Consider the following 12,616-nt stretch of genomic DNA (forward strand, 5'->3'; position numbering starts at 1 on the left):
CTGGGAGATGGGTTCCAGCATGAGTCAAAGGTCTAACTAGGCAATTTCTGAACAAATTCATTATTTGCAACTAGTTCTATGTGCTTGATGTTGGAAATTCAAGCAATATTAATTTTTTTTTGGTTTTACTTGGCCAGGGAACAGATTCTAGGAAGAAATGTATTTACTAGTAGCAAGCTATTGGCTTCTTAAATATTTTACTCATGGGTCTGTACCCTGCCAGGTTTCCAAGTAGGAAAAAACTGAATGTCCAACCAGGAAATGGAGTAAAACAAAAACATAAGACACATCTCTTGTGGCTCCAGGTTACATTAATGACTGTAAACATGCTGGTTTTAATCAGGACAGCAATAATGAGGTCACTGGAATCTTGGTATGATTTAATATCTGCTTTAATGTCCTGGCTGGTTCTGAAGCAAAGGAACTTGCCTTCCCTTCGTAGGATTATTATTTGACAAAAGTAACAGACAAGTCATACTACCAGACTAAGAACAACAGCCTATTCTTCAAAAGGCAGAAACAATGGGCGAGAACACTGGCCTCTTCCCATGTGACCTGTTATACAAGCCACCAGATGTTGGAATAGTCCAAAATTTTTAGCAGGCAGCATGAGATGCACTTCTCCCACTCTTTATCAAATGGTATATGCATGGACATTAATGAGGTCCCATATACTTTGTGGGGTGCTGTGGCAGGGTACTTCAAGGTGCCTTGCTATGGATCTGGAAGCATGAATTCAAATCTTGCTGTGGACTTGTGCTGACAGCTACCCCTGTGAACCCAAATGCAGACAGGCACCTGGTCATCCAGACTAGAAAGTCAAAGGCAACCAGACATGACACTTCTCACATTTCTGTGTGTGAGATCTGCTGCAGAAACTGGTGTGCCTTAACCATGGTAACCATATGATCCACAAGGTTTGGGAGGACCTTTGGCCTTTTTTAAACAAAGAACCACATTGCAAAAATTGCTGTGGTGACAGGAATCTAGAGGTTTGTACAAATGAGATGAGAGGTACTTGGAATCTTCCAAACATCCAAGGGCGATGCAGTTGCTTATCAGGGTTGTAAGAGAAGTACATTTGATGGTTACTTCTCACTAAAATGATAAGCAGCAAAACAATTAACAATGATCTTTGAGTTGTCATTCTTAGGTTTCTGCATCAGTGCTACTGCAACAAAGGAAGATATCTGAATCTCTTCTAGGCCTGACAACCCTACAAAGTTTAATAACCACACTACAGCAATGGTGCAGTTGCAGAGCACTAAGAGGAAAGACTAAGGTATTTTAACAGAAACTGGCTGTGAGCAAAGTTTTTATCAGGCACTGATAAGTGTTTGAGTTTTGTGTACACTAGTGACTAAATGTTGAAGGTATTTTATTACCATGATGAGTGTGCTAATATTCTTTGTACAGATGCAGCCTAAGAGTAATTGTTTCAGGCTCTCTGCAGATTCATGAAATCAGCACTGCTCTGACTTAAAGTCAGATCATATTATTTAGGATGGTTTCATAAACATGAAGGTTAGAACCAACAGTGTTAACACAAAAGCTGAGAATCTAGAACATAATTCAGTAGCAATGAATTGATGCAGCAACAAACTCCAGTGCTGAAGAATCGACCAGGCCTCACTTATTAGCATATTTAAGGAGAGGATCTTCTGTTAACCTGCACTCAGTTTATGTTGAAAGCCTTTAGGGAGAAACAGAAAACTGCCTAAAAGGGGCTTAGCGTATATAAATATCTCCCAAATACCCATGCTATTTTACTTGAATCAAAGAAAACGAATAAATATAACCTTTTGTCCCACTGTAAGAATTAATCTTACTGAGGTATTTTGAAAGGTGAAACAATCTCATTTACAATACAATATTTATAATTGCAATGAAAATAAATGCAGCAGATTGGAGACTTTCAAAACCATGGAAAAGGATTTAGGCTCATGTGTTTCATTGACTTTCTATGAGACTTTTGCCTGTAAATCCTATGGCACGTCTTTAAATTCCACCCAGATTAAGCATCTCATGTACCCTGGGCACTTCTAGTTAAGAGGTATCTACACAAAAAAAATGAATGCCCCCACCACTCACAACTGGAGGGAAGCCTTGAACATATATGCTGCACCTAAAGTCTCCATTCTGACAACTCTGATGATACAACTCTCACTGAACCTTCACTAATACCTCCCATACACTTTGCCATCATATTCAAAGCTGCTGACAACTTTCTAAATACTCTTCTACCACTCTTTTTCTCTATCCAATTATGTCCGGCAGAGAAACAAGTGTTAACCCTCTCCATAGGTGAGGGCTTTTCTCATGAAAAAGAACAAGTCATTTTCTTAAATTTAAGAATAAGGAACTGCATTAGACAAAGTGATAACATGTCAGTTACTGCACTTTGTAAATTTAGCTTGTTGCAATGATTTAAATTTTCTTCCATCCATGTTAAAAATACATGGCTGTTCAGATGATAATAACAGAAAGCAAGACACTGAAACAGGCCAAGCCTCTTTATTTCTTCAATGCTAACTGGCTAGTCTGAAGTGGTTAGCACAGCAGAATGCACTCTCACCTTTCTGCTGATTTCTAAGAGCTTGCGGAAGAAAGGAATTACAAATGCTCAAAGGAGATTCCCTCAGTGTTTGTTTTTACAGCTCATGGGTTGAACCTCATCACCTCAAAAACTTATGGATGGAGTTTGACTGGAGGGTCTGTGCTTTCAACCATACTGGGATGACTACTGAAAGATCTGACAGGCACTGGCTTTCTCTCACCTACAAAAAAGAACTGAGACTGAAGCCACAAGCTAAATGATTTGTTATATGCAGTGTCACCTAAGTTCCCCTCAAATTTCTATTCTAGCTCTCAAGAGCGATGTACAGGAAAACAAATGTTTCAATAAACAGGATAAGATGTATTCTTCACCTGTGACCAACCTTTCCTCTCCCTCATGGTGCAACAAGTACTATGAGTCCTTCATATGCTGGAACAGACCAAGCTGGAACTTGGAGCAAGCAGCAACACCCAAAACATTCACAGGAGATTATTCTCAGAGAAAGATCTAGTGCTGCTAGTCTCCTTCCCTTCGTTCTTTCTAACTAATGGTTATAATCTCAACTCTAATTGTTTCCTGTTTGTTCAGCTGCTTGAGCTTAGTAAGTCATTCCTTGCCTCCAGAAGGTCACAGAGATCTATTCCCCATATGATGAACTAAAGTCCAGGGGACCACCAGGTGCAAAGAGAAATCTACAATATAAGGTTATTTGAAACACCAAAGCAGGGAGGGGAAAGGATGAGGTAAAAACCAGGACAAGAAAGAGGAAGATGACGATAAATATGGCATACAGGCACAACAGGGTCTCAATTTTACGATGTTACTATTAACGCTCATATCAAATTTTGTAATGGAATAGTAAATGAAGAGGCCTTATGAAGAGAGAGGCTGAGAGCCATGGGACTCTTCAGCCTAGAGAAGCATAGGCTCAGGGATGACTTAGTGGCAGCCTATAAGTATATAAGGGGTGTGCACCAGGAACTGGGGGTGCTCTGGTGAACAGGCATTCCCCAAGGGAAGACAAGATCTAACAGTCACAAACTCCTGGAAGACTGTTTTAGGCTGGACATAAGGAAAAACTTCTTTACCATCTGTGTTCCCAGAGCCTGGAATAGACCCCCTCCAGAGGTGGTGCAAGCACCTACTCTGGACATTTTCAAGAAACATTTGGATGCCTATCTTGCTAGGATCCTTTGACCCTAGCTGACATCCTGCCCCCAGGGCAGGGGGCTGAACCCAATGATTTTCCAAGGTCCTTTCCAGCCCTAACGTATATGAAATCTGTCTATGAAATACTGTAGATGTAATATAACATAGCAGCAGCTTTCAATAGTCCTTTAGATGGCACACCAATTTGTTAAAGCCTACTAATGCACGATTAACTCTTTGATAACTCAGAAGGTGAAACTTCACCTGCTTGAAGAGAGATGGAGTAAGAAATACTGGTCACAAAAGATTAAGAGTGAATGATGTTCATATTTAGAGCTAATCAGAAGCGTGTCAGCAAGAATGTAGCAAAACATTAAAGTAATGCATAAACAAACTGACATCTGCACTATAAATCAGAACCTCTGGAGAACTTACTGCCTGATTTTGTCATTCCTAGGTCCAAATTTTGGTCCAGAAGGTCCTCTCCTGCAGGAACAAGAGACAGTAATAATGGACAAAAATGCACAGAAATATCTGAGTGCCAAATGGTTAGGCCTTCCACAGAGTTCAAAGTTGTCACTTAAAAATCAGACAAGACATAGTAAACATGACAAAAAGTGGTCCTGTATCAGCAAGGTGTTGGCCCTGAAACTACTAGTAGGATTCTTCCACCTTTAACATATGGAGGCCTAATCTTAAGCAGCTAATGTTAGCTTAACCTTAATTTATATTTGTTGCTAACACCTTCCCTGATGTAAATTGTGCTATATCAATGATTTCAAGCAAATCTAAAACAGATGGCAAAGTTAAATCCCCAATCAATTCCCCACTATTAGTAAGTTTGTGTTGCCTTATCTTTTCAGTTTTCCCAGTTCTGTTCTGACCAGGACAATTAGCAGTACACTCCCACGCTAACTATAGTACCCACACATGGACCTTACAGATACTCACAAGAAGAAGTCCTCCTCTTCATCAGAATCTTCTTCTAAAAGGTTTCTCTGTGAAGACAGAAAAGCAAACAACTTCAGTCAATAAGCAGCCAGAGTACTGTATGCACACGTCAAGACCCTGCAATATAATCTCCATCCTTCTGACCAGGGACTCTGTATAATTCCTTTTGGAGATTTTTTTTTTAAATGACCGGAAGGGGTATTATTTCTAGTCCCACTTTCTAGGAGCTGAGCTGAATGTTTCTGTACCCTTAAAAAGTAAGGAAAACATGTGCTAGTTCTACAAAATGCACAGCAATATCAGGCATTGCAACTAAGCCACTGAGTCAGTTCTTGTTGCTACTTGTAACAGTGAAAATGAAACCAATTTACAGCAAGTTTCTATCAATTCCAGGGAAGGTTTGCATCAACTTCAGTTCTCTCATTCACTTTGAGAACATCTTTCTGATATCTTGCAACGCAGAAACCAGGTGGTCTATAAACATACTGCACAATGCCCAGTAAGACTCATTATACACACTCACACATGCACACGCGCATGCACACACCACTATGAAAATGCTGACATAGAGATTCAATCCAAGTCAATTCTAAGGCTCCATTCGTAAAGTATCACAGTCAGCCAACACCAAAGTTCCTCACAGAAAACATCTCTTGTAATTAGGTTTACCTTCTCTACATGGAAGAACACATTATTACTTTCTCAGAAGACAATGCAGTTTTTCTGTCACCTGATGATATAAAGGATGGTGAATGAAGATTAAATGTAATAGATTCACCCCACATCTGTAGAGTGAGTCAGGTTAGTTGAAAACAGAAGGGGTGCACCTTTCCAATTTTCAAATTAGGATAAAGATGATATGATCTTATACCCAGTTTGCTTTGCATTGCATAACTATTTCCTACCATATCCCCTACTGTGACTGCTCCAAAGATGCTCAAAGTAAAGTGGAACTGAATTTAGCATCAAGGATTTCCACCTGTTGTGTAGTGAATATAAGCCTTAGGGGGTACATTGCTGCTGTTATTAGGGGAACTTTTATAACTGCTACTCTCGATCGTTATACAATTATCCCAATACGCTCTCTTTATTAAGACATTTTCACCTCAGCTTTTGTTAACTCTGTTACATGAGTGAATGATTCTAAGATTGAGTCCAATTCAATCTTACAAAAATCTGTTCTGTAAAAGAAAGTTTGAGACAAGTAAATTGTTACGAGATTTTATCATGCCCACCAGATTGAGTAGATTGGTCACTTGGACTAATTTTTCATGACTATCTTGTATTTAAAGCAGCTTTACATGAAGTTGGGTAAGTTATGTTACATAAATAATAAAAACACATATGTATCTTTTTGTGCGTCTGTTTTCATGTTTTATCTCCGTAACAGATAGTCCAACTGCTCATGTCCACCACAATCCTTTTTCGGGGGGTTTAAAAAAGGTCAAGAAGGGAAAGGTGAATAGTTTAGGAGCCCCAGAACCAACAAATCCAACCCCATTCTCACGATGCTTAGATATTAGGCCTGTGCGAAGCAGCAAGTATTCGATTCGGATTTGGACCTGGGCAACTCAGAGGGACAGCGATCCAATTCAGTGATTCGAATCACTGTCCCGATTTGATTCGGCCAATTCAGATCCAAAGATTCGGCCATAGACTAAACAGGCAGCAGTCCTCGAGGACGCTGCCCAGGGACTCGGGCCACGCCTGCCTCTAGCTGGCAAGTCTGTTGTAGTGGGTGGAGTGGGGAGGGAAGGAATGTGGGGGGGGAGGGGTGGCGCAGATCAACACCCCCACAGCAAGGGAGGGATTGGGCCTCGGGGAGGGGGGCTCCCACCACTGTGCGCCGTCACACGCTGCTGGTCCAGGAAGGCATGGAAGCAGGTGTGTGCCCCCGTATCTGCGTGGGGCAGGCTGAGACGGGCTGTGCTCCGAATGGGTGGAGAAAGGCACTGGGAGCGGGTGCCCTCCCACTGCTCACCCAGCCTCCCTGCACCTCCCGGACAAGCAGTAGCTTCGCCCTGGCTGGGCAAGCAGCGGCAGGGCATGGAGGCGGGGGCATGCACCTGGATCATGTCACAACCCAAAGGTGTGATTTTGTTTTTGGGTGTGCTTTGGCACCACTGAATTATTTTCCCGCCGTTTGAAGCTTTCTTTGCAGGGTGCATTTCTTCTTTGCAGCACAGAAATGCCCATTGCAAGGAGTTCCCGCCATTTGTATTTAAATTCGTGCCCCACTATTGGTCGTTTCTAAATTATTCCCACGTGGCGGCTAGCGATTGGCTTGCTGGCCGTATAAGAGGCTTGAGTGGTTTCCGCCCAAGTTGGAGGACTCCACGAACATCAGGAGGAGGAGACTTCACGTCTCGTGAAGATCTCTAAGCGCTGCGGAGCCTATTGGACCCAGCGTGAATATCAAGAAGGCAACAGGGGTCTGATCAGCCTCTCGCCTCTCCCCGTCGCCGAGCTCAATCCTCGACGTATCCCTCTTCCCTGCGCGCAAACAAGGATCCACAGAGCCTTGACAACTCCATGAGAGTGAGAGTTTTGTCCGAGTTCTCAAACGGGGATTTAAGCGGAGCTTTACCTGGGAAGCTTTCCAGCCTACACCGCGACCATCTACGGTGTAAGTAAACAATCTTGAATCAACCACTAAGCGTCTGTGCCTAATTCTAGCGTGTCACCTTCTTTCTCCGACTCAGCGTGTCCGGGCTGCTGGCCACAGCCTGCGGCGCAAAAAAAGGGCCCCGGATCGCTCCCGGCCCGCACAGATCGGAGCAGGGCTGGTGGTAGGGGCTATGGGGAATTTTAGGGTGACTGCAGCCCCCCCCAATAGCCCACACTCCACTGGGCTCTGGGGGGCAGACAGAGCACCATCCTGGCTCCACCTGCCCCACAGAGCACAGCCCAACAGCAGGCGGCTGGGGCTAGCCTACCGGAGTGCAGACCGGCCCAGTCCACCTTGTGCAGATCCAGGGGCACACACCCGCTCCCATGCCCTCCTGAACCTGTGGTGCATGGTAGTGCGCATTGGCAGGAGCCCCGTCCCCAAGTCCAGCATGCCCCGCCCCTCCCCCCCAGGCAGCTTGTCCCAGTCCCAACCCCAATCCTTGCCTCACTGTGGGGGCATTGATCTGCCCTGCCCCTCTCCATGCCCACCACAACAGGCTTACCAGCTGGAGGCACCCGTGTTCAGCATCCTTGAGAACTGACTGCTGCTTGTTCAGTCTATGGCCAAATCTCAAAATCAGCGCTGAATCTTTTCCAAATCAATTTGGAGGCTTCTGATTCAATTCAGATGTTTTAATTGGTCTCCTGATTCGATTCTGATTCAGAGATTCAGCTGCCAAATCTCCTCCAAATCTAATTGGTTATCAAAGCTTCACACAGTCCTATTACAGATGGCCTTTTCCTTGGAAACTGTTTTGGATTGCCATCTGCAACTATCATAACCTCACCTGGAAATCCACCTTCACTACCACTTAATTCATTATTGCTGAATCAATTTAAACAGAATATAAAAAGTTGCACTCTAGTCTAGAGGTGGGCTTTCATGGTCTCCTTGCAGGTACAACAGCATTGTTCCTTGCAACCAGAGAGCCTATCAACTCACTGGCAGCTAAGCCACTGCTTACGAGCTGAGCTAAGCATTGTTTTAGACGACAGTTTGGCTACCAAATTTGGTTTAAACATAATTTGACTGGATATATTATGTTTAAATCCACTTAGCCTGAAATAGTAATTTAAACTAATTCAGCACACACATTTACAAGTTCAACACAGAGGCTTTACCTACAGATAGCAAATCCCCATTGACATCACACACACACACACACACACACACTCTCTCTCCCTCTCTTTTTATGAATTATTTAGACCAGCGGTGTTGAACTTTTTTGGCCGGTAGGCCAGATGGGCAGTACCCAATCCCCAAGGGCCAGCTCTGCCTGGTAGATCCAATCCAGCACCCAGGTAGGTGTTACGGGTCCCATATGGCTGCATAGAGGGAGGTGGGAGGACCAGCCTGGCTCAATCTAGCTGTGCAGGGGAAGGGGTGTAGCCCAACCCTGCATGAAGAAGGCAAGGCCAGGCCCCAGCCTAGCTGGACGGAGGGAAAGGAACATGGTCTGGCCCCACAAGGGTAGGAGGGGAAGATGGTGTGGTCCAGCCTACAGGGGCATGGTCCAGCCCTGCAGGAGGAAAAGGGGGCCCCAACCCAGACACATGGAGGGAAAGGGGTATAGCCTGATCCTGATCCGCCCATGCAGGGACAGGGTTGTGGCCCAGCTCTGACCCACTGCCTGGGATTTTGGCAGTGAAGAGGGGTAACAGTATTAACTTGGCAGCTTCCCCACTGCCAAATTTCCTAATCCATGGGGAGCCTGCAGGCCAGATTCCAAGGCTCTGCAGGCCACATTTGGCCTACATGCCAGAGGCTGAGCATCCCTGGTTTAGACAGCTTTTCGGCAGTACAAGTTTCACCTACAAGGGGTTTCAAATAGAAGACCACAGTATGCTGCATTATCACAGAATGGTAAGTGGTGACCTAGTGTCTCACCTATAATGGCCTAATAGCACAAACTCTTAAGCTGAGAGAAATCTCATACACAAATCAGATGTACCTAAAACAGACTTATTTGTTAATATGTCAGTTTTTAAAGATCAGATCAATTGAACAAAGCATGTAAAAATCATACACATTTTAATTAACAGAAATATATCAGATCCCTCTCAGCTTAAGTTTGTGCTATTAGGCCATTATAGGCGAGACATTACAGTAATTTGCCTGTACTATCTACCAATAGTTCTGTTTTGCCACCTCACAGTAAGTGCAACATTCATTTATAGTGCAAATATCCAATATAAAAAAAAAAAAAGTGTGCATGCAAATTACAAACAGGTTACATGGGGCAATATGCAAGAGAAACAGAATAGAATATCATGCTGTATACTACCCTGAACCTGTCTAGTGTTATGCAGAACAACTATGTAGCAGTGCCCTGCACATTCAAGTATCAGATACAATACTCAATTATTAAGCTATTTTCCAGCTTCCTCAGAAAAAAGTGCTACACGTGACAGTCTACCTGGGGGTGCTCAACCACTGGCCCATCCAGAATTATACACCACTGGTCTATGTAGTTAAAAGGCACAGGGTAGAAGGTGGTTAAAGCATTCCACTATGGCTCCAGAGAGACGAAGTCAAAGGGGTACCTGGTCATTCAGCCAAGGGAGGGAAAAGTATAGACATCATGCCAATCATAACACTATAACCAGTGTCTACTAGAATTGGTGCATCTTAACCACCTAAGCTCAGGCAGGTTGTTACATATATAACCAATCTATTCATACAGTTGTTTCATACAAATAAAGGCCAGAACATCTCTTTTTTCCACCAAAATGTGTAGCATTTATTGGTGACCTTCTGACAAAATAAATAAATAATTAATCAAGTCACTTTATCAAACTGTATAGACCAGCCATACCCACCAAGCTAAAAGGGAGTATACAACGCATCTAAAAATAATGTCATGTCATTCATTTTTATATTCTACAACCATGCAGTTATGACTATAGCTGCAGTATCACACTACAGCTACAACAGGACTCCATGGAAACATGAAATAGTCTTGAGGCTGAAGACAAAAACTGGCCAAGTGCTCTTTTGGCAATGAACAGCCTTGAAATAAATAAATAAAGTGTACTATCTGTTTCCCTCAGATTTCTGTTCTAGCTTTGAGGACCAAGATGTACAGGAAAACAAACATGTTTGTTTCAACAAATTGCACAAGGTGCATTCTTCACCTGTGGCCAATATTTTACCTCCCTCATGGTGCAACAAGTACTACGAGTCCTTCATATACAAGAATACACCGGGCTGGAACTTGGAATGAGCAACAACACTCAGAACATTTATAGGAAATTATTCTCAGAGAAAGATCTAGTGCCGTTAGTGTCTTTCCTTTTGCTCTAACTCAGGACAACATCCAGCCTGTGGGCCAAAGCTGGTTTGCACAACTACTGGGCTTTGTCTGTGCTTGTGCCAATGCTGGGGCTCAGCAGTGAGGAGCTATGCCAGGGCCAAGGAACTGGAAGCTGTGCCTATGCTGCTGCTGCTTGGAAGCTGGACAACCCTGATTTACTGTATTCAATTTACAGGTGCCCATCCCAACAAAGGCTCAGAGTGGCTTACAATAAGAGGACAGAATAAGTTATAAAATAGAAGAACAAACAAGAGAATAAAGCACCTTAGAAGGAAAGCAGAGAATCAACAGAAACCCTCTAACCAATATCCCAGCCTAGCTTTACTTATTAAATGCCCGTCCAAATTAGAAAGTCTCACCATGCTTCCAAGAGATGTTACCACTTTCAGTTTCTTGTTTTAAAATCCTCTTTCAGTGCCCGTTTAGAACACATTATTTGCAAAAAGGGAATCAATACACACACACATCTCAGACCAAACCTTTGTAACAGCAGTTTGTCAGCAGCTGTGAAGTCATCAAATGATGCATTCTGGGAGTTACAACAGAGTAGAGCCAGACAGAATTTTATGAGACATCACAGGCTTTTAGAAGAAGTGCCTTTCAGTTAACAAACTGAACATCTCTCTTAAGCCGACTGTTGGGACTACTTATCACATGCCACACCCTCCTCTCTCAATTTTTTGGGTTTAGACCTTTGTTACATACATACCTACTATTCAGTATTTGGTCTGCTTGTACAAAATTATTTTGGGCTTTACTGTAAGCTGCCCTGAGTCTTTTTTTTTTGAGACAGACAGTATATAAAGAAATAAATACTGGTGAAATAATGGACTTCATTCATGTGTAGCGCACTTTAAACATGACCCCCACTGTTTCAAAGTTATTCAAGTCATCAGTAACAAAGCCACATGGTGAAGCCTACTCCTACAGCTCCAGTGAACACAGAGCTGTTAAATATACAAGGAGGGCAAGGAATAAAGCACTAACAAATGTAGCCAAGGCTACCACAGGCCACCAGGCACTTACCCTTTCACTTTTCACTGAACCAGTGACGTCGTCATCATTGAGGTGGCGCTTGAATTTTGGAGGCATGTTTTCCACTCAAAAAGATGCCCTTGATGGTCCAGTACAGAAGGTGTGGGGAGAAATATGCTGCCTAGGAGAGGGGAAAAATGTGCGTCTTTGATATCTAATTTTACGTGCAATTGGCAATCATTATCACCCCTTCTCCAGCACCCGGGAAAACAGCGGGAAGGCAACCAGAAAGCACCACCAGAATCCCCACGAAACAAAAGGCGGTACGTCATCCATTGTTATGTCGCGCCATCACAGCCCCACAAGCCCCTCTTAAAGGGAAAGGCAGTTTGATCGTGTTTCTTAAACCCTAATCCTGGGAATGCTCAAGCGCTGCTCTAAACTCTGGCCGTTCTGTGAGGAGTCGCATGCTTGGCTGGATCACTTAGCGCTCCACAGCTAACCACCACCACCCGAAGGCGATGCAAAGAGGGGTTCCAGACTGCAAATGCATTGAGGTACTAACAGTGTCTTTGGGCATCTCTGGTGCAGCCCCACGGCTGAGCTGCTGTGTGACAATACTGGGGTCGGGGGAATAGAAGCAAAGGGTATAGCAAAGGGAAACTAAAATCGGAGGAAAAGAGAGAGGAGGAGCAGGAAGTGTCACTAAGGTGTGAAGAGGGGGTTGCGGGAGCAAGGGCTGGTTGATGTCCATGGCCTGGCCCACACTGATGGGGCTGAAGGTCTTTCCCACCCTGCTGGGGGACAGCTGCAGCCCTGCCTCGCCCGGCACTGCCGACTCTGGCCCCTGGGGAACCAACCCCCGACCCCGCGCCCCGCTCAAGGGACAGAGACGAAGGTCGGCCCCGGCCTCGGCCCCCAGGCCTGGGGATGACCAGGACCAAGTGCTGGGAGGGAGGGGAGCCGCAGGGGAGGTCCTCGGGGTCACGTGGTGCCCCAC

The 12,616-nt window shown here is 44.2% G+C and overlaps 1 protein-coding gene across 2 annotated transcripts in view; it reads right to left on the bottom strand.

Annotated features, from left to right (window-relative positions):
- The window catches only part of VAMP4 (vesicle associated membrane protein 4), a 24,067-nt gene extending 11,677 nt beyond the window's left edge, over positions 1 to 12,390 (bottom strand). The window contains exons 1-4 of one of the 2 annotated variants that reach the window (XM_006037756.3): positions 12,182 to 12,385; positions 11,668 to 11,797; positions 4,658 to 4,704; positions 4,142 to 4,192 (exon numbers count right to left, since the gene is read on the bottom strand). In XM_006037756.3, coding sequence (XP_006037818.1) covers positions 4,142 to 4,192; positions 4,658 to 4,704; positions 11,668 to 11,733 — 164 coding nt within the window. In that variant the 5' untranslated portion in view covers positions 11,734 to 11,797; positions 12,182 to 12,385. Of the gene's footprint in view, positions 1 to 4,141; positions 4,193 to 4,657; positions 4,705 to 11,667; positions 11,798 to 12,181 lie in introns of both variants that reach the window. The other variant, XM_025194180.1, reaches the window with a different exon arrangement.
- Between the last annotated feature and the right edge of the window lie 226 nt (positions 12,391 to 12,616).

Source organism: Alligator sinensis, unplaced genomic scaffold (genome assembly GCF_000455745.1).
Source record: "Alligator sinensis unplaced genomic scaffold, ASM45574v1 scaffold1040_1, whole genome shotgun sequence".
Classification (NCBI taxonomy): domain Eukaryota; kingdom Metazoa; phylum Chordata; order Crocodylia; family Alligatoridae; genus Alligator; species Alligator sinensis.